This window comes from Bos taurus, chromosome 10 (genome assembly GCF_002263795.3).
Source record: "Bos taurus isolate L1 Dominette 01449 registration number 42190680 breed Hereford chromosome 10, ARS-UCD2.0, whole genome shotgun sequence".
NCBI classification, from domain to species: domain Eukaryota; kingdom Metazoa; phylum Chordata; class Mammalia; order Artiodactyla; family Bovidae; genus Bos; species Bos taurus.
The window spans coordinates 39,862,465-39,885,769 of NC_037337.1; the positions used below are offsets into that span (position 1 = coordinate 39,862,465).

General features: G+C 34.7%; 1 protein-coding gene across 1 annotated transcript in view; it reads right to left on the bottom strand.

Annotated features, from left to right (window-relative positions):
- The window catches only part of MDGA2 (MAM domain containing glycosylphosphatidylinositol anchor 2), a 926,008-nt gene that overhangs the window by 40,480 nt on the left and 862,223 nt on the right, over window positions 1-23,305 (bottom strand). Inside the window, exons 11-14 of the mRNA XM_002690859.7 lie at window positions 21,173-21,350; window positions 16,364-16,384; window positions 8,736-8,891; window positions 8,103-8,261 (exon numbers count right to left, since the gene is read on the bottom strand). Of these exons, the coding sequence (XP_002690905.2) occupies window positions 8,103-8,261; window positions 8,736-8,891; window positions 16,364-16,384; window positions 21,173-21,350 (514 nt within the window). The remainder of the gene's footprint in view (window positions 1-8,102; window positions 8,262-8,735; window positions 8,892-16,363; window positions 16,385-21,172; window positions 21,351-23,305) is intronic.

Sequence of the window (23,305 nt, forward strand, 5' to 3'; positions counted from 1 at the left end):
TCATTTACCACTTTTTAAAAATGGCTTATTCTTCAAAATGCAACATTCGCATTTATTTTAAACAGAAAACAAACTATTAGGAAGACAAATTTTGCATCTATTTGCTGGTTTTTGCAACAAAGAATGAATCAGAAGCAGTTTTAATTGTTTTTATCCCAACTCAGTGGAAGAGACATGAGTATCTTTTTCAAGGCTAATCCCCCACTAGATTTTTAAATTCCCATCTCTTTAAGAAACTTGCTTCATGCTGCTTTATGTATCTCTAAACCTACCTTTTCTATTAACTTCTTTTCCTCTTATTTACAATCCCACCTCGTACAATCCACCTCACTCTGCTGTATCACTTCTGCCTCCGTCTCAGGATTAATGAGAATAGATTTCATTAATGAACTCCTTTTCCTTACTTCCTATTTGTTTCATAGTGAAAGTAGCTTTCTAGAGACACAACTGTATTGAACTATTGTTATTAAGTTCAATGACTATATTCATAAGTGTCTTTTGTATTTTTATATTTAAATTCCTGGTATGGTTTGATGTTTATATTTCACATTCTTATTTTTAGAAATAAATGAAGTATATATTTTACTGATTTTTAATAAGTTTTTGTCATATCCAGTGAACTCATATGAGGTTCAATTTCTTTGCAAGAAAGTTAGAAATTTAGCTGATTAATCAAGAATCAAATTGCTTACTTGTGGTTTAGGACTGCTGAAATAATCTTCAGATCAGATCAGATCAGATCAGTTGCTCAGTTGTGTCTGACTCTTTGCGACCCCATGAATCCCAGCACGCCAGGCCTCCCTGTCCATCACCAACTCCCGGAGTTCACCCAGACTCACGTCCATCGAGTCAGTGATGCCATCCAGCCATCTCATCCTCTGGCGTCCCCTTCTCCTCCTGCCCCCAATCCCTCCCAGCATCAGAGTCTTTTCCAATGAGTCAACTCTTCACATGAGGTGGCCAAAGTACTGGAGTTTCAGCTTTAGCATCATCCTTCCAAAGAAATCCCAGGGCTGATCTCCTTCAGAATGGACTGGTTGGATCTCCTTGCACTCCAAGGGACTCTCAAGAGTCTTCTCCAACACCACAAATCAAAAGCACCAATTCTTCGGCGCTCAGCCTTCTTCACAGTCCAACTCTCACATCCATACATGACCACAGGAAAAACCATAGCCTTGACTAGATGAACCTTTGTTGGCAAAGTAATGTCTCTGCTTTTGAATATGCTATCTAGGTTGGTCATAACTTTCCTTCCAAGGAGTAAGCGTCTTTTAATTTCATGGCTGAAATCACCATCTGTAGTGATTTTGGAGCCCAGAAAAATAAAGTCTGACACTGTTTCCACTGTTTCCCCATCTATTTCCCATGAAGTGGTGGGACTGGCTGCCATGATCTTCATTTTCTGAATGTTGAGCTTTAAGCCAACTTTTTCACTCTCCACTTTCACTTTCATCAAGAGGCTTTTGAGTTCCTCTTCACTTTCTGCCATAAGGGTGGTGTCATCTGCATATCTGAGGTTATTGCTATTTCTCCCGGCAATCTTGATTTCAACTTGTGTTTCTCCCAGTCCAGCGTTTCTCATGATGTACTCTGCATATAAGTTAAATAAACAGGGTGACAATATACAGCCTTGACGAACTCCTTTTCCTATTTGGAACCAGTCTGTTGTGCCATGTCCAGTTCTAACTGTTGCTTCCTGACCTGCATACAAATTTCTCAAGAGGCAGATCAGGTGGTCTGGTATTCCCATCTCTTTCAGAATTTTCCACAGTTTATTGTGATCCACACAGTCAAAGGCTTTGGCATAGTCAATAAAGCAGAAATAGATGTTTTTCTGGTACTCTCTTGCTTTTTCCATGATCCAGCAGATGTTGGCAATTTGATCTCTGGTTCCTCTGCCTTTTCTAAAACCAGCTTGAACATCAGGAAGTTCACAGTTCACATACTGCTGAAGCCTGGCTTGGAGAATTTTGAGCATTACTTTACTAGCGTGTGAGATGAGTGCAATTGTGCGGTAGTAATCTTAAGTTATTACAAATAGTCAGATATTGTGTCATGTACCTATGAATCAACAGTTAGTTTAAAGGTGACACATTATAGCTCTCATTTATTTTTTTCTCAAATCAATTTTGATGAAAACTTAACAAGAAACTGTAAAAGTGTGGCAGACAATCTCTAAGATGCCACCCAATGTTTTCAACCTCTTAGGATTAACACTTGTGTATCATTTCCTCCCCTGAATGTGAATTGGGATGATCAACTCAGTTGTAATAAATAGAAAAAGACAGAAGCTATGGGATGTCACTCCAGCAACTAGGTTATAACAAATGTCAGGTGTGTATTTGCTCTCTCTCATGGATCACTTGCTTTGGAGGAAGTCTGCTGCCATGAGACAGTCTTAGAGAGATGTCCATATGGTGAAGAACTGAGAATGGCCTCTGGCCAACAGACAGCAAGAAATCAATATCCTTAGTCTAACACCTGTGAGGGAGTGAGACCTGCCAAAATCCTAAAAGGTGAGCTTAGAAGTGTATCATCCCCAAGTGAAGTCTTTGACTTAGGCTGAAGTCCTACCTGATTGCTTGTCTGCAGCCTCATGAGAGACCCAGAGCTACAAGCACTCAGCTAAGCCATACGTATACTCCTGACCCACAGAAAATGTGAGATCATCAATCTTTATTGCTTTAAGTCACGAAACATGGGAGAATCTTATCATGCAGCAATAATAGATAAGTAATATAACATATTTGACTTCATTTCAAAAAGGAAACTAATAAATAATGAATAACTGAGCATCCATTTTTGTTGTATTTAAAAATTTGTGACTCTTTTCAATGATATACTGTCCATTAGCGCCAACCAAAAGAGCAAAGGTTACTCATGGTTACTCAAGAAGTAATAATCCCAAGTATGTGATTAGAAATCCAGGACAAACCATTTTGAATCTTGTTTTCCAAAAGAACAGATAAAACTGAGACTAGTTTGTAAAACCAGTGATGATAAATGCCCACCCCCACCCTCCACCCCAAGTTAACAGATGAATGAACATCTTAGAATAATATTTGCAAAGAGGGAAGGTTTTAGATACAGGCAGTATCTTTCTAATGAGGTAACTCACCTAACTGTCATTGACTGAGTAGTCAATGTCTGCGACAGGTATTTTTGCCTAGATTTTAGCAGCTCAATTGTTCCTGCTGAGAGGGGACCCTAGTGATATACCTAATACCTGCAAACTTTGGGTCTCTGAGGAAGCAGAGAAATGGCACAGGTATCAAAATAGTAGATTTTTGAGAACATGGAAAAAATGGAGAACTGCCTTTTCTTTGAAATAATCAGAACAAAACTGCAGAACAAGTTGGCATTCATTGACAATAAAGTGCATAAGAATAACAGTGGTGAAGTTAAAAGTATACTGAAATTATCTTGAAACTCAGCATAAATATGCAAAACATTTGAGAGGGAATCGAAGGAAGCCAGCCTCACAAATAAGGTAAATGCATAGCTTGCTCAATTAAAGTAATTCAAAATATTCATCTTGAAATTATTTTTTGAAAACCATTTTAAAATATGCCTGTTTCAAGGTATACTGGAAGAAAAGAAAAAAAAAAGTCCATGAAATATAGTCAAAATAGAGTATGTGAAATCATACCTGATTAAAGAGAAGAATTAGAGTTAAGCTAATCCTATACTGGTAATAAAACAGTAATCTCACAATAAATAATATGGTCTGGCAATTGTGTTGAGATTTATTCCCTTTCATAGTTTAGGCTGCAGTGAACCCATGACTATTCTCATAGCTTTTTAATTGCTTTTCCAGTCTGTATCCTGTTTTTCAATAATTTTACCTATGCTTACGAGATTTACTTCCTCAAATCATAGATGTCACTATACATGTTGTCTGTAGAAACTCTGTAGTAAGTTTTCCCTGACTACAAAACAGCTTAGCTTTCAGGATATTCCAACAGTCTCCTTGCAGGTGAAGCAGGCAGGCTACATGTCCAGCTTCCCAGATTAGTATTATGGCTTCACTACACATGGGTTCAATTCCTAAGTCGAGAAGATCCCCTAGAGGAGGCTAGGACAACCCACTCCAGTATTCCTGCCCGAAGAATCCCATGGACAGGAATCTGGTGTGCTACAGTCTGTTGGGTGCAAAGAGTTGGACATGACTAAGTGCAAACACACACTTTTCAGTTATGATATGATTGGCATGGTAACTAATGTTCTCGGTATTTTAATTTCATTATCTATAAAACAGGATAACATTTTTAATGAGTCTAAATGTCTATTGTAAAGATTAAGAGAAATAATCTATCACATGTTAGGAATAGTGTCCTGGTCCATCATGAGTATTTCATAAATATTAGCTATTATTTTATGATTGCTAATATTGCTCCTCTTTGAAATTCAAAGTAACCTAACATTATGAGTGTCTACCATCTGAAGATTTCATGTACATTATCTTATTTAACTTGAATTACAACAGTCTTTTTAAAAAAAAATTCATACTTAATTTTTTAAAGATATTTTTGATGTGATCATTTTTTAAAGTCTTATTGAACTTGTTAAAATATTGCTTCTGTTTTTTTATGTTCTGCTTTTTTGGCTGCTAGATATGTGGGATTACTAATTCCCTGACCAAGGATGGAACACATACCAACTGCATTTGGAAGGCACAGTCTTAACCACTGGACTGCCAGGGGAGCTCTGAAACTACAAATTTCTGAAATAGGAATCACTATTCATATTTTAAAGATGAGGAGACCTAGATCCAGATATTTTAAGTGAATTCTGTACATTCTTACAAAGACTGAGTGCTACAACCAAATTCCCACATAGATTTCCTGACTTCATGTTGAGGGCATATTTTTTTTTTTCACTGCACAGGAGTTTCCTTTTTTGAGTTTGTCACCAACTACTCCATTGTAAAGAATACTGGTTAATAATTTTGGCTATGAATTTGAAACCAGCATAAACAATTTTGTAATTCATACAAATTCACAAAGGTTAAACTTTCTTAAACTGTAAAAGATGGATAGTGATGCTCATCTTTACAAACTTATTAAAAGGATTACTTCACTTAAATAAGTATAATAGCTGGTAATATGTGCACAAATTTATTAATTTATAGGAAAATGTTTATATTTTTAGGGGCTTCCTTGGTGGCTCAGTGATAAAATATCCACCTGCAATACAGGAGACATAGGTTCCATCCCTGGGCTGGGAAGATCCCCTGGTGAGGGAAATGGCAACCCACCAGTATTATTGCCTGGGAAATTCCAAGGACAGAGGAGCCTGGAGGGCTACAGTCTATAGTGTCTCAACGAGTTGACCACGACCTAGTGACTAAAGAAAAACAACAAATTTTCAGTTTTAGATTTGTTAAATTTATATTAAGACAATTAATATTTCTCACATCCACATTTTGTTTTTTCATTACCAGACCCTAATCTTCCCTGCAAAGTCAAGTGGGCCTTAGGAAGCATCACTACGAACAAAGCTAGGGGAGGTGATGGAATTCCAGTGGAGCTATTTCAAATCCTAAAAGATGATGCTGTGAAAGTGCTGCACTCAATATGCCAGAAAATTTGGAAAAAGCAGTGGCCACAGGACTGGAAAAGATCAGTTTTCGTTTCAATCCCAAAGAAAGGCAATGCCAAAGAATGTTCAAACTACCGCACAATTGCATTCATTTTACACGCTAACAAAGTAATGCTCAAAATTCTACAAGCCAGGCTTCAACAGTACATGAATCAAAAACTTCCAGATGTTCAAGCTGGATTTAGAGAAGGCAGAGGAATAAGAGATGAAATTGCCAATATCTGTTGGATCACAAAATAAAGCAAGATAATTTGAGAAAAACATCTATTTCTGCTTCATTAACTATGCTAAAGACTTTGTGTGTATCACAACAAACTGTGGAAAATTCTTAAAGAGATGGGAATACCAGAACACCTTACTTGCCTCCTGAGAAAACTGTATGCAGATCAAGAAGCAACAGTTAGAACCGGACATGGGACAACGGACTGGTTCCAAATTGGGAAAGGAATACATAATGGCTGCATATTGTCACCCAGCTTATTTAAGTTATATGCAGATTACATCATGAAAAATGCCGGGCTGGATGAAGAACAAGCTGGAATCAAGATTGCCGGGAGAGATATCAATAACCTCAAATGTGCAGATGAGACCACCCTAATTGCAGAAAGCAAAGAGGAACTAAAGAGCCACTTGATGAAAGTGAAAGAGGAGAGTGAAAAAGCTGGCTTAAAACTCAATATTCAAAAAATGAAGATCATGGCATCTGGTCTCATCACTTATTGGCAAATAGATGGGGAAACAATGGAAACAGTGTCAGACTTTATTTTCTTGGGCTCCAAAATCACTGCAGATGGTGGATTGCAGCCATGGAATCAAAACACACTTGCTTCTTGGAAGAAAAGCTATGACAACACCAGACAGCATATTAAAAAGCAGAGACATCACTTTGCCTCAAAGGTCCATATAGTCAAAGCCATGGTTTTGCCACTAGTCATGTATGGATGTGAGAGTCAGACCATAAAGAAACCTGAGTGCCAGAAAATTGATGTTTTTGAATTGTGGTGTTGGAGAAGATTCTTCAAAGTCCCTTGGACTGCAAGGAGATCAAACCAGTCAATCCTAAAGGAAATCAGTCCTGAATATTCATTGGAAGGACTGATGCTGAAGCTGAACTCCAATACTTTGGCAACCTCATGCAAAAAGTCAACTCATTAGAAAAGCCCCTGATGCTAGGAAAGACTGAAGGCAGGAAGAGAAGGGGACGACAGAGGATGAGATGGTTAGATGGCATCACCAACTCGATGGACATGAGTTTCAGCAAGCTCTGGGAGATGGTGAAGAACAGGGAAGCCTGGTGCCCTTCTCTTCATGGGGTCGCAAAGAGTTGGACATGACCGAGCGGCTGAACAAAAACAATCTTCCCTATGCTTATCTCTGTCTATTGAAAATGCACCCTTCCTTCATAGAGAAACGTTTCCCTTTGTCCCAAGGCACTGCCTTATCCTCCAAATAGATAAAGATCCACAGTCCTGTGCCAAGCTCTGTAGAGCTAGATATGCTTCACCATTCAGAATTTTATCTTATTTTATAGTTAAGAGTGTGTCTTATGTAATATATAATCTGTTTTAGTTCCTAAAGTTTAGTTCTTTAGTTCTTAAGAACTAAAACAGAATCCCACAATTAAACACAATAATATTTTTGCTGAAAATAGTATATATGTTCATATTCGTTTGGATAAATAAAGACTATACATGGGTTTATATCAGTTCAGGTCTTATATTCTAACATAGGCAGATCAGGCTAGAAAGTGGTTGCCAAATAATTAAATTTAAAACAGTTTGTGTTCAGTTGGTTTGATTTTATAATTACACATAAAGAACTGTAGATCTGTATGAACTCCTTCTGTCCTCTACCTCCCTACTCTTAACAAGTTTATTAGGTTCTTTCTTGAGGTTATGTGGTATTCTGCCTAGCATGATTGTGTAATTACTCATCTTAGCCTCTGTTACTCTTAGGATCTTTAAGGGAAGGGAGTGTGTCTTCAACTTTGTATGTTTTTCAGGATCAAGGATATTCTTAAATCCTACTAGGTATGTTAGGCACACTTTACAAACAAGAAGCTATCACACCAATATTTCAAATGTGTACATATTGCTAAAAGCACTTGTCTTCCAAATGTGACAATATTGCTTTTCATGGTCATTAATATACATTGAGTCATTATCCAAGCACATTTCTTTGGAAAGAAACAGTGTAAATTATGCTGGTATTGAGTCCCAAGAAGATCTCATGAAGAACTTAACCTAATTTAGGTCGGCCTAAATTAGGATTCCAGAGGACAGAGGTAATGCCCCCAAATTTCAAATTCTAATCTAAATTTGGGAAATCAGAACATGATGGGCTAACATTCTTTGCATCTCATTGTCAATGTGCAGTTGAGCCATTAAAAATTTAATGATGATATTCTTTGACTAAAATTGACTTCATCTTATGTGTTTGTGAACCTTTTTGTTCCAAATTATGATTTACTTTAGAAGAAACAGTAATTTTTGCCATCTCACCTATATGTTGTCCATACATGTGATAAAAGAAGCTGAAACAATACGCGGTGTTTGTGGGTCCATAAGGGTTTTTGGGAGCTATGCTGAAAACAGGGCTGAGAAGTCGAGCCTTTTCTCCTTCCAGTCTGGGTCGAGATGTCTCAATGTACATATAAAAACCTTTGAAAAGACAAAATGTGTAGACAAATTATTAGTAGGTGACATGAAATTTAAAATCACTGAGAGGTTAGAATTTTCATATATATTAATAGTAAAATTGATAGGGGAGTCTGCATCTTATTTATAAAATCGATATATGCAAACATAATATAAAAATAAATAATATACATAATTAAAAATAAAAATTTAAAAATGTATAAAAATGAGGCAAAACTGGAATTTTTAACTTGAATTGTCAAAAAAATTCCTAATCTCTTTATACAGGTCAGTAAATTCTCGGTGAAAATTAATGATTACAAACTTTGGAAATAACTGAATACTTGATATGGTACATAAAAAATTTCATGTTTTATTCCAAAATATTTAAATCTATAGCTAAACATTCTCTTGCATTTCACATTTAGCATAATAGCATTTTTAAAAGTCCAGGCTAGAGTATGATTGATATGAACACACCATTTCATACCCTCATACCTTCTTTGGAGCCACTCCGATCAGCATTAGGTCCAGTGTTTGGAGTATATTTTGTATTTCTTGTTGCAGTACTTTGTTTTGTCCAGTCAAAATTATCTGTATCATCTTGGGTGAACAAACAAATGTTACCATCTTCAAATCCACAGTGAAATTCTCCTGTTGGCAAATTTTAATTACAATAAGTTAAATTAATACAAACATTGCAATAGTCTTCTAAGAAAAATTTAAAACATACAGCAATAATAATGCAAGGTTGCAATAATGGCACCATAGCCAAAATAATGTGCAATATGACAACTAAACCTAAAGCTACTTCAATTTTAATGGAAATGAAAAATAATCTTGATATGTAAATCAGCCTCTTATTCAACAATTTAAACCCAAACCATTTTCCTCTGAAATATCCAACTAATTGAAAATAAAGAATGTGCTGCCTGATTGAATTATGGCTGAAGAATTTCCCAACTTTCCTTCTTCAAGTATAGGAACAATCCAAACAGAACAATTAGAAAACAGTCTTAAATTACCTGATGGTACTTTAGCTATCTACCTTCAGCCTACAGTATTTCATACCACATCTGCAGATGCTGTCACGCATACTCATTTGCACAAATGGAGGCTTACTTAAGGAAAGATAATGGCAAATTATTTTTAAAAAGTAGTTATCTTTAATACTTTATTTGAATGTGGATTTGCCAGATGCTTACAACTCACTAGAAATAAAGTAATGAAAGTTGCTCAGTCGTGCCCGATTCTTTGCCCGTAGACTGTCTGTGGAATTCTCTAGGCCAGAATACTCCAGGGGATCTTCCCAACCCAGAGATTGAACCCAGGTCTCCCACATTGCAGGCAGATTCTTTACAAGCTGAGCCACAAGGGAAGCGGCTTGGACAATAAAGCATCTGCCTGCAATGCGGGAGACCCCGGTTCCATCCCTGGCTTGGGAAGATCCCTTGGAGAAGGAAATGACAACCCACTCCAGTACTCTTGCCTAGAAAATTCCATGGACAGAGGAGCCTTGTAAGCTGCAATCCATGGGGTCGCAAAAGTTGGACATGACTGAGCAGCTTTACTTCAAAGTAATGAAAAGATTTTATGAAGAACCTGTGGAAGAACTGGGATTTCTTGGATGCCAGCCACATGCTGAGCTCAGACCAAACAAGAAGTTCAGAGAATGGTAGTAATGTTTCTAGGTATTAAAGGGTTTTCTTACTGGAATGGGCCCTGCTTGAAACACAGGAGTAACTAATATCTTTAACTGAAAAAAATAAAGAAAGCTTGCATTATTTCATTCAATCTTTAAGAACTCTATAAAAATACAGAAATACTAACTCATGAGGTTCACAGAAAAGAAAGTTTTGGCTAATGTCAGCTAGTAAATAATGAAGTAAAAACTGAGTACAGATTCCCTTCAATTCACAAAGTTATAGACATCTAAATAATAAAGACTCCCACATTTTCCCCCTGCAATAGGTTAAATTTATGAGATATTCTTGGGAGTGGAGCCCTTGAAGTTGGAACCATGCTCCTGAATTAATCTGTGTCTCTACACACAATGAACTGCCAGAAAAGGGAATTAATAAAATTATCTCATTTTCAGTAGCATCAAAAATAATAAAATACTTAAGAATAAACTTAGCAAAATATATGAAAGATTTATGTATTGAAAACTACAACATACTGATGACAGAAATTACAGAGGACACAAATAAATGGAAAGACATCTTACATTCTTGGATTGGAAGAATTAGTACAGTTAAAATATCTTTTCTACCCAAGGTGATCTTTAGAGTCAATGCATCCTCTCTGAAAATACCTGTGGCATTTTTTTTTTTAAACAGAAATAGAAAAAAAAAGTTCCTAAAACTCTTATGGAACCACAGAAAACATGTATACTATTGGTTGGAATATATATTGGTACAGCTATTATGAAAAACAGAATGAAGTTTCCTTAAAAAAAATCTAAAGACAGAACCACCATATTATCCAGTAATATCTCTTAAGAACATACATCCAAAGAAAATGAAATGAATACCTCAAAGCGATATGTGCTTTCCATGTCCATTGCAGTATTATTTGAAAAATAATATTATTTGGAAATCAAATATTATTTGAAAAATAGTATTATTTGAAAGTTGTTCAGTCATCTTCGACTCTCTGCGACCCCATGGACTCATACAGTCCTAACCCAAGTTTCCATTAATGGATGAATGAGTAAAGAAGTTATGGCAGATATATGCAATAGGATATCATTTAGCCTTGAAAATGATTATTCTGCCATTTGCAATAACATGGATGAACCTGGAGGACAATATGGTTCTCTTGACAACAAATGATATTCGGTTTTAGTTAAAAATGTCCATCAAAATATTTTTTTTTAAAGAGCCTTCTGAATAGAAAGACCTCCTCAATTCAATTTAAAACATAAGTTTTTTGAGGCTAATGAAGAACAAGACTGTGACAAAATTTCATGAATTTACTCTATATAAATATTTTGGAAGAGGATATTAGGATAAATAAGTTGATTTAAAGACTATATAAGTCAATAAAATGCATAAGGGCATTTAAGAGTAACTTGATTTATTGCCAATATATGAGGTCTCATATCACAATTATTATCATATTAAATGTAATATATAGTTAAATATATTCTTGAAATCATTTTATTATATTAAACAGAATTTCAAATAAACTATAATTTTATATGGAAGCCAACATAAATTCAAACCATTTAGAAATTTTATTATCAAATGATCTTTTTTGGAAGAAACATTGCTAAATTAGTAGTTTGAGTTGATGCATAAGTCACTTATCAATTATAAATAATATATAAGAAGAAAGATTTGGTAACATTTTATTCATTTTAAGAAATAACTTAGAATTATAATAGAAATACTTAATGTTTGTATTGTTGCTGTTGTTCATTCATTAAGTCATGTCTGGCTCTTTGCGACCCCATTAACTGCAACATTCCAGGCTTCCCTGTCCTTCACCATCTCTCCGAGTTTGCTCAAACTCATGTCCATTGAGTAGGTAATGCCGTCCAACCATCTCATTCTCTGCTGTTCCTTTCTCCTTCTGCCTTCAGTCTTTCAAAACATCAGGGTCTTTTCCAAAGAGTCATTTCTTCCCATAAGGTAGCCAAAGTCCTAGAGCTTCAGCTTCAAGAAGAAAGCATCTTTTCTTTTCATTACTGCAGTCACCATCCACAGTGATTTTGGAGCCCAAGGAGATAAAATCTTTCACTGCTTCCACTTTTTCCCCATCTGTTTGCCATGAAGTAATGGGACTGGATGCCATGACTTTCATTTATTGAATGTCGAGTTTTAAATTTTAAGCTAACTTTCTCACTCTCATCTTTTACTCCATTAGGGAGTTCTTTAGCTCCTCTTTGCTTTCCACCATTACATGGTATCATATGCATACCTGAGGTTATTGATATTTCTCTCTCACAATCCCAGCTTGTGAGTCATCCAGCCTGGCATTTCGCATGTATTCTGCATATAAGTTAAGATAAGCAATGTGACAATACACAGACTTGACATACTCCTTTCCCAATTTTGAACCCAATTTTGAAGTCTGCTGTTCCATGTCCAGTTCTAACTGTTGCTTCTTGTCCTACATACAGGTTTTTCAGGAGCCGGTTAAAATGGTCTATTTCCATCTCTTTAAGAATTTTCCACAGTTTGTTGTGATCCACACAGTCAAAGGTTTTAGTGTAGTAAAAAAACCAGAAGTAGATGTTTTTATGAAATTCCCTTGCTTAATTCTATGATCCAGCAGATGTTGAAAATTTGATCTCTGTTTCCTCTGCCTTTTCTAAATCCAGTTTGTACATCTGGAAGTTCTCGGTTCATGTACTGTTGAAGCCTAGCTTGAAGGATTTTGAGCATTATTTTTCTAGCAAGTGAAATGACTGCAATTTTATGGTAGTTTGAACATTCTTTGGCATTGCCCTTCTTAGGGATTTGAATGAAAACTGACATCTCTAGTCCTGTGGCTACTGCTGAATTTCCAAATGTGCCGGCATATTGAGTGCAGCACTTTTACAACATCATCTTTTAGGATTTTAAATAGTTCAGCTGGAATTTCATCACCTTAATTAGCTTTGTCTGTGGTACTGCTTCCTATGGCCCATTTGACTTCACCCTCCAGGATGTCTGGCTCTAGGTGAGTGATCACACCATCGTGGTTATCTGGGTCATTAAGACCTTTTTTGTGTACAGTTCTGTGTATTCTTGCCACCTCTTTTCAGTTTCTTCTGGTTCTGTTAGGTCCATAACATTTCTTTCCTTTATTGTGCCCATCCATGCATGAAATGTTCCCTTGATACCTGTAATTTTCTTGAAGAAATCTCCAGTCATTCCCTTTTCATTGTTTTCCTCTATTTCTTTGCATTGCTCATTGAAGAAGTCTTTCTTATCTCTCCTTGCTATTCTCTGACATTCTGCATTCAGCTGGGTATATCTTTCCCTTTCTCCTTTGCCTTTTGCCTCTCTTTTCTCAGCTATTTGTAAGGCCTCATAATTTGTAAGGCAAGACAATCACCTTGCCTTTTTGCATTTATTTTTCTAGGGGTTGGTTTTAGTCACCTACTCCTGTAACATGTTACAAACCTCTGTTCATAGTTCTTCAGGCACTCTGTCTATTATTAGATCTAAGCCCTTGAATCTATTTGTTACCTCCACTGTATAATCATAAGGGATTTGATTTAGGTCATACCTGACAGGCTTAGTGGTTTTCCTTACTTTCTTCAATTTAAGCCTGAACTTTGCAATGAGGAGGTGATGATCTGAGCCACAGGGAACTCCAGGTCTTATTCTATCTCACTATATAGAGCTTCTCCATTTTTGGCTGCAAGAATATAATCAATTTGATTTTGGTATTGACCATCTGGGGATGTCCATGTGTAGAGTTATCTCTTTTGTTGTTGAACGAGGGTGTTTACTATGATCAGTGTGTTCTTCGCAAAACTCTGTTAGCCTTTGTCCTGCATAATGGTTTTAATTACAGTGTTTTCTCAGATTTTTTGTTTCCTTGAACTGCTTCATTTTCACTTCAATTTCATTAACAATATCATTACTGGGTAGGTACCTTTTATTAAACTGTGGAGAATAAATACTAAGTAAGTTGTAGCTAATTAATAGCAAAATAATAGTAACATAAAACAAGTTTGGCAGGGGCTGAGGTACAAGGAAGCTGAACTACAAAGCAACACAAACAAATTTTAGGGGTCATGAAACCTTGTGGTGATGCTTACATGACTGTTTAAACTGGTCAACTCTTTTTTCATAAGTGTACACAAAATATGGTAAATTTTATCATGTGTAGGTTATACCTTGAAAATAAATGACAAAATTTAAAATATTGTAGCATTTAAGGAAAGTAGGTAAAAGTAGTCTTAGGGAATGAAAAATTAACTTTCCCTAGCAAAAATCTAAAATAAAACATGACCTTCTTGTATACATTGACCTATTTTCTTTTCTTACTGAATAATGCATAGCTAGTGTATTAAGAACATGAATCTATAACGAATGACTTTGATAAAGTACTGTTATCTGTGTTTGGGATCTGGAGGTAGTAATGAAGGTTAAAAAAATCAATTAATAAGAAAAAATGCATTTGACTGTCAAAAATACAAAAATAATTACTTCCTTTTGATAACTTACAGAAATCATTAGGTAATATTTACTCATTTCTTTTTTCTAAACAACTCTCATATTCTACCATATTGACTATCATTAAAAAAATTCAAAAGGTACACAGCCAATAGAAATTTTGGTATAGAATGTTATGTTGCAAATTACTTTAAAAATAGAAAATCCAATGCATCATTTGGATTTCCATTTTACACATGTGAAGTCCTTGCTCAGGAAGAGAAGTTGATACCTGCGATCTGAAGGACACAAGTTTTAAAGGAAACATTCAAATTCTAATAAATATTGTCCATATTTAGGGCACATTTCTGGCTTAAATAATTTTGAACATTGTGCACCAGACAAATGGAGCTTTGTTCAGTTATTATGTGTGTGAACATGATCTCCTTTTCAATGACAGGCAAGCCTTTCTTCACCTTCTTTACCTGAGGGATCTTTATTAAACTTTCAGGATCCAGCTTTGATATTATCTCTTCTGTAAGATTTTCTCAGCTGCCATAAAATAATGGTGCTCATTATATTGGACTGCGGTAATCAGTTAACAATCACTTCCTGTCTATAAATATGTATGCATTTTGTTCAGTAGATAGACTGTTCAAAATTCTTGCCTTGAATTGAAATACTTGTCAACTTTCCCCTGTATTTACTTTTAATCTTTCTGTGATAACTATTTTTAAACATTTCCACTGAAAGTGCAGTCAGAGAACTTACCTTTAAAGGAACCATAGTCAATATAGTAATTAATTAGCAATAGTCCCCTGAGTAGAAGCCAGGGAGAATTTTATTTACGCCATTAATTCATCTTGAAACTGTCATGTATTTGTTCTTTTAACAAATGATCACTGAACACCTGCTAAACATGAGATGCCATTATAGATACAAAGATAGTGAAACAGAGAGAGAAACTAGAAATGGATTTAGTTCTTAAGTATCTTACAGTTTACTGGAGGATATGAGAAAATAAAAAATAACTTCCACATAGATGAAGATAAACTGTAATTGAAAATCAAAATGAGGGAGTAATTAGTGGAGGAAGAAGCATTTGTGCTAAACATTATAAGAAAAATGAACCTCAAAGAGCTGATAAGAATAGCTGCATTAAAAGGTCATTGGGGTGATTAAATGAACTTTTATGCATTGAAGCAAGATGTGAACAATAAAGATCTATAAAAATATTCAGTATTAGTGTTTGGCTATGCAAAAGCAGAATAAAAGAGGATCTTTGGGAGGAAACACAGCAGGAATGGAGGCTATGTAATTTGGTCTTTGTTATATAATCAGTTAAAGGCCAAAACAGAAAAGAGAATACAGTAAAATGAAAAAACAGATTTGGACATTTTCTTCACTAAGGATAGGAGATTGAGAATGTTGAATGGAAAGGAGTAAGAGTACAAAGATGGCTCTTCTTTCTTTGTTAGACCAGAACAATATCTTGCTAGACACAAAATAGGGGACAAAAATCAATTCTTAATTTTAAAATGAAATATTATTAAGAGGATGGTAATCAAATTATTTTTTCTTCATATAAGACTGGAATATGGAATAGTGATTAGTGAAAAATCTTGATTGAACCATTAAAATACCAACTTTCTAAGTGAATATAATATTTCATGAGTTGAATATAGAAATCAAATGGTGAAAAATAAAGAAATAAATAATAGCAATACAAATAATATACAATGCCACAAAAGGAATAAATAAACTATAGTTACACAAATAATAACTGTTAAGCATGTTGGAGAAATGGCTCAATATTTAGGAAAAGTTAATAATCTATATTAAATTATTTGTCTTTATGTCCATAGGCTTTGGAATTCAAAGTTTACAATTAACGCCAGTTTTACTATTTCTAAGACATTCTATGTCAACCCAAATATGAACAATTGATAAATAACCTTTTTATGTTTAGGCATTTTTTATTTATATAAATTGTCAAATACAGTGTCATTTTTAAAGTGAAAATATACTTACTCAAATGAGGATTAACAGGAGCTACAAGAAAAGCAAAAAACAATGTTAGCATGGCTTAAATATCTTTTATAAATAAAAGTCTAATCAGCATCTCATAAGTGCCTAACTAAAACTTAATGATCTTCCCCACTGTGGCCAGAGAGAATTATATCTGCAATCCATTTTGTTCTAGAAGACTGAATAGAATCTACTTTGGAACTCAGCAATAACAGCCTCAAAGTACCCAAATGATCAATGCTAAATGGCTCAAGGGATTTGATCATTTTCCAAGGTATAGAATAGCTGATTTTTTATGTCTTAATCAGTGCTAAACAAAACCAAGTAATCAAAACTGAGGCTGACAAGCTATACTCTTGATGTTTCAAGAATGAATGCAATTATCTAACAGAGAACACACTTTAGTTTTTTTTGCTATTGTCTACTTCTGTTTGAAATATGTGGTATATATGAAAATAAAGCAATCCTCATATCGTGTCATTGTGTGTGAGCCAAAACAAATAGCTACTTTGATGCTGTTTTAATTACTTTCACACACACACAGTTTTCAAATGATAGGTAATGCATTTGCATTTTTACAATATTTATCTCAAGAAGAAATATTTATCTCAAAAAACTAATTGTGTTTACAGTGCCAATTGATTTCTACCTGAAAAGAAATGAATACTGTAAACATTACTGAAGCAAAAACAAAACTATATCTAACCTAAGAGACGAAATGGTATCTGTATATATCGATTAAGCATTTATCACTCTGAGAGAAAATTTCATTCTGGATGAAAGAAAGCATTATTGCAGTCTCCTAAAGAAGCAACAGTTAGAACTGGACATGGAACAACAGACTGGGTCCAAATAGGAAAAGGAGTCCATCAAGACTATATTGTCACCCTGCTTATTTAACTTATATGCAGAGTACATCACGAGAAACGCTGGGCTAGAAGAAGCACAAGCTGGAATCAAGATTGCTGGGAGAAATATCAATAACATCAGATATGCAGATGACACCACCCTTATGGCAGAAAGTGAAGAGGAACTCAAAAGCCTCTTGATGAAAGTGAAAGAAGAGAGTGAAAAGGTTGGCTTAAAGCTCAACATTCAAAAAACGAGGATCATGGCATCTGGTCCCATCACTTTATGGGAAATAGATGGGGAAACAGTGTCAGATTTTATTTGTGGGGGCTCCAAAATCACTGCATATGGTGACTGTAGCCATGAAATTAAAAGACGCTTACTCCTTGGAAGGAAAATTATGACCAACCTAGATAGCATATTCAAAAGCAGAGATATTACTTTGCCAACAAAGGTCTGTCTAGTCAAGGCTATGGTTTTTCCAGTAGTCATGTATGGATGTAAAAGTTGGACTGTGAAGAAAGCTGAGCGCTGAAGAATTGATGCTTTTGATCTGTGGTGTTGGAGAAGACTCTTGAGAGTCGCTTGAATTGCAAGGAGATCCAACCAGTCCATTCTGAAGGAGATCAGCCCTGGGTGTTCTTTGGAAGGAATGATGCTAAAGCTCAAACTCCAGTACTTTGGCCACCTCATGCAAAGAGTTGACTCATTGGAAAAGACTCTGATGCTGGGAGGGATTGGGGGCAGGAGGAGAAGGGGACGCCAGAGGATGAGATGGCTGGATGGCATCACTGACTCGATGGACATGAGTTTGAGTGAACTCTGGGAGTTGGTGATGGACAGGGAGGCCCAGCGTGCTGCAAAACACGGGGTCACAAAGAGTCAGACACGACTGACTGAACTGAACTTAACTGAAGATTAAAATGGGCTGCTAATCTAACCTCCAGAAGATTGTCTATTTTGTCCCTGGTTCCTAGTGTTTGCCATTAAGCACTTTTGTTAAACTTGGACATAGTAGTAAAATACAAAATGAATGTCATAAATGTACAAACATGCACAAAGCATCTTCATATAAAATTTTTACATTTAGTACACTGAGATCAATTTTAACCAAGTTTATCAACAAATTACTTTTTACTATTTCTACTTCAAGAAGACAGAATATTCTCATTATTTTAGCTGTTCTACTTGTACTTGCCCCATTGCTAATTATGAAATGAATAACATAGAGAAAGGACTATACATTTATTAGTTCCACTGAAAAACAAACAAAAATAATCCCTTTCTTGCAAGGTGCATGCGTGCTAATTTGCTTCAGTCATGTCCAACTCTTTGCAACGCTATGGACTGTATCCTGCCAATCTCTGTCCATGGGATTCTCCAGGCAAGGATACTGGAGTGGGTTGCCAGGCCTTTCTCCAGGTGATCTTCCACACCCAGGGATCAAACCTGCATCTCATTATGTCCCTTGCATTGCAGGTGGATTCTTTACCACTAGCACCAGCTCAAAAGCCTCAAGGTATCAGTATGTTTTAATTTGAAAATTAATTATTGAAATTAAATTTATTTTATAATTAGGATAATATAAGTTTTAATTTTAATTATTGTTTTTGAAAGAAGTAAACATCTTTGAATTATAATTTAGTTCTAAGCAATGTCACAGCTACATGTTACCTGTGACCAGACTGAATTTTGAGACTTCTACAATATTTTAGTCAGCAAATTCACTACAAACATCATGATTAATCTGGTAAAAATTTGCCGTTCTAATTTGAAATATTGCAGTGAGTCTACGTTTCTTCTTTAAAACTATCAATAGCATGTTGAATTTCTTATGGATGCCTATATACAATGTATGCTTACACACACTAAAGTATACTTTACCCAAATCCATAGTATATAAAAGCAAATTTCAATTAAAATGTTTAAGATTTTAATAAGCATGACAAGTTATAAAGTTAGTTAAAAGGAAAGTTGGAACTTAACACAGTACTGATTTTCCAGATTTATTTTTCATTTCTGTTTGTTACATCAGAGTTTTTAATAAAAATTAAATTGAGTTTCTGAAGATTTTTTCTTATATCTCCGTAAGACAAGTTCTAATAATTCCTAAACTAAGCAAATAGGTAAAGATTTCTGTCATTTAGGAGTGATCTCTAGTTTTCATCAGTTAATTATGTCATATAATTGTTTAACGTGACAGGACACTGAACTTTCTGGGTCTTAATATCTTCATCTTTAAAAGAATGAGTATTAATTATGGTTTCCAATGCCCTCCATATTACGTAGTTTACAGTTTTACACCTTGGAGGACAGGGAGCATAAATATTAGAAGGAGATAATCCATATTTTATAAAAATATTTGATGCTAAAACTTTAGACAATTATACTGAGATGTAGTTGTTTGTTGGATGGAATCATGAAAGTGATTACAGAATAACAATTGCTATTTTGCTCTAATATTTATATCATTAAGATAAAAATGTACATTTTAAAAAGAATCATATTCAAGAAAATATATGCAGTGATTATAATGTTTTTATATTCCTTGATCTTGTATGAATATTCCACTATATATTCTATATTTCATTTTTTAATGAAAATTGAATTTGTAACGCCCAGTATGTACTCTGACTGATGAGAGTGAATACAGGTAATCTTATAACTCTAGTGAGGTTTTAATAATTTCACTTTATTTTTTACTTTGACAGTATTCACTGTTGCCCCCGTAAGTAGGAAAATGTACTTAATGCTAAACAGAATGGAAAACTTCAGCTGCCAAAACCCTCATTCTATTATCTTTTAAACTCAAGCCTTGATCAAAAAGAAAAATACTCCACTGAGGTAACAAAACATACACAACCATGCAAAATACACTGATGATTTTAGAGCTAGGCTTTGAACAGTATAAATTTCAGCCGAAAAATGCATATAAATTTCAAATGATAAAATATTAATCTGTCAGGTATATATGAAAAATAATATCATATCAATCAACATTATTCCTATTTGAACTATTATAAAGTTTTTGATCAACTTTGTCACAGTTTTACACTATTTTCTACATTTGTTTAAGGAGGACATTTAAATAGTAAAGAAATAGTAAATGCATATTGTTTATAAAGGAAAACTATCACTAACACATACATATTAAATTTAGTGTTCTAAAGGAAAAAAAAAGATGAAAAAAAATCAACTAAGATGTTGTTCAATAAGTGAATGGTTAAACAAACTGTGGTACACCTATGCAATGGGATATTACTTGACAATAAAGAATAATGAGCTATCAGGCCACACAAATATATGTAAAAGCTTTAAATGCATATTGCTAAATACAGTAAATTAGTTTGGAAAGGTTATATGTTGCATGATTCCAACCCAACATTCTGGAAAATGCAAAACTGTGTAACATAAAGACTGATTCCCGATATAAACGATTGACTTTAATAATGTACAATATTTGTTAATCAATTGTTAACAATGTGCCACATTAATGTAAGACGTAGATTGTAGGGGAAGCTGTGACAAGGGAGAGGGCATACATGGGAACACTGCACTTCCTACTCAGTTTAATGTGAATTTAAAACTACTCCAAAAAATGAAAAAAACTTAAAAATTCAGTCACATTTCCTAACTTCTTAATGATATAAATTTTAAAATCATTAAGAATTTGTAAAAAATGTATACATACTGCCTCATAACTATGACATAGAAAATAATAAGACATTCATGACATTATCTCTGAGGTCCAAAGTTAATTAAGCATTTGTCTATACCTCTATATTCAAAACTAAATATTAAAATTTATAATGATTAAGTATTACAGGATTTTTTTCTCACTTGACTAACGGCCCAGAAAATCAGTATGTTAAATTTTAGTTTGTGTCTATATTTGGTAGATAGTTACAACTTTTTAGATAGTTTAGTATGTAAATAAATTCTTTTAAACAAAAAGCTACTTACCACTATATTTGATGACACGAATTGTTGAATCTCCTTCACCAAATTTGGTGAGAGGAGTCAGTCGGACTTCATAAGCCTCTGGTTTAATTAGCTCAGTCAAGTTATATGTAATTAATTCTCCCTTTTGGATATTTCCATTTATTTTAATCTCTTGTTCCCACCATCGCTGCTGTCCAGCCTGAAATTAAAAGAATTATATAATAATGTTTCTGATATTTTTAACTGTGTGTTGATCATGTGGTTAAGAATACTATTGCTGGAGATTCTTTAGGGCCTAGGACAAAGTTATATTTCATTAAAGATGTACCTTTGTTTCTGACATTCTGCAAGGGGCATTAACAGTATGGTTCACTTTTACTTTAAATATCAAACCTTTTGGTGTCACAGATTAAAATGAAGATGGTCTCTTTTTTTGGATGCTAAGCCGGTTCAGTCACGTCCAACTCTTTGTGACCCTATGGACTGTTGCCCAGCAGGCTCCTCTATCCATGGGATTCTCCAGGCAGGAATACTAGAATGGGTTGCCATGCCCTCCTCCAGGGGATCTTCCCAACCCAGGGATCAAACCTGTGTCTCTTATATCTCCTGTGTTGCAAGGTGGGTTCTTTACACTTAGTGTCATCTGGGAAGCCCTTGCTTTGGATAGGACTTGGGTTTTCATTCCTTACCACTGCCAAACTATAAGAATCAATGCTCAGGTTTGTCTGGGTTGGTTAATAACTGAAGGCAAAGGCAATATATATACTACATATGTTAATATGTATATACCATTGTTGTTGTTTACTCACTAAATCATGTCTGACTCTTTGGGACCCCATGGACTATAACCAGCCAGGCTCCTCTGTCCATGGGATTTCCCAGACAAGAATACTGGGGTGAGTTGCCATTTTTTTTCCAGGAGATCTTCCTAACCCAAGGATTAGACCTGTGTCCCCTGTATTGGCAGACAGATTCTTTACTGCTAAGCAACCAGGGTGGGGGGTGCGGAAATAACATATATATGTGTGTGTGTGTGTGTGTATATATATATACACACATATATATTTTTTCATATATTTGTTTGTTTGCTTGTTTTCTGAGGGTGGGTTACTGTTAATTATATAGCCTAGCCTGCTCTATTTCTAGAAATGAAAATCTCAAGTGCATGCTATTAGCACAAGATTAGACAAATGACAAAGAAAATAATGAAATGGAACAGAAAGCCCTTATATTAATTTATGTGGGGAATTGTTCACATAGAAGACATGAAAATATATACCACTCAATTGCTTGGGTATATAAAAAAATACATGAATGTGATCCCTATCACATATCTTAGAAAGAATAGTCTCAGGAAAATCAAATACTTACATTTAAAAGATAAAAGTTAAATCTTTAGAAAAACACAGAAGAATGTGATTATGATCTCACATAAGGTGTTATATTCTTAAACAGAATAGAAAAGCACAAAGAAAAGACTGATAAATTAGTCAGTCTTAAAATTGAAATTAACATTAAATTCGAAATTTTAACATAAACATTTCATCTCATGGGTGCTGCCCAATAAACAGGTAAAATAAAGGCAGAGGTTTGGGAAAAGATACTTAGAACAAATACAGTTAACCAGAATGTATTAAAAACCCTTATAACAAAATAAGAAAAATAATTCAATAGCAAAGAGTCTAATAGGAACAGGTATTTCATAAATGAGAAAGCACAAATAAAGAATTACAGAAAAGTCCTAACCTCATTGTGAATCATGGAAGTGAAAATTAACACCACAATATTATTTCCCAGAAAAACAGAAGCTTATAAAGATAATAAAATTAAGGTTTGTTGTTAACACAAAACAATGAGAATATTTATACCTGTCAAGAATCTGGAGCAAGGGAGGGTGGATGGGTAAGATATTAGTCTAGTTACAAGCAAACAATTTAGTCTGCAATAGTATCATGGGCCATCAGCAGAAGAATTCTGAATACTGGGGCAGAGAAAAGGATTCACAACACAGAAGACAGCATAAGCTTTACTTTCAAACCAGTTCCCTTTGTCTCCCTATTCCCCACTGTGATGAAGAAGTGACTAGTTGAATCTTGCACGTACCTTCTGTTTGTATCACATCTCTGGGATCCTGAGCTAAAAAGACTTAAGTCT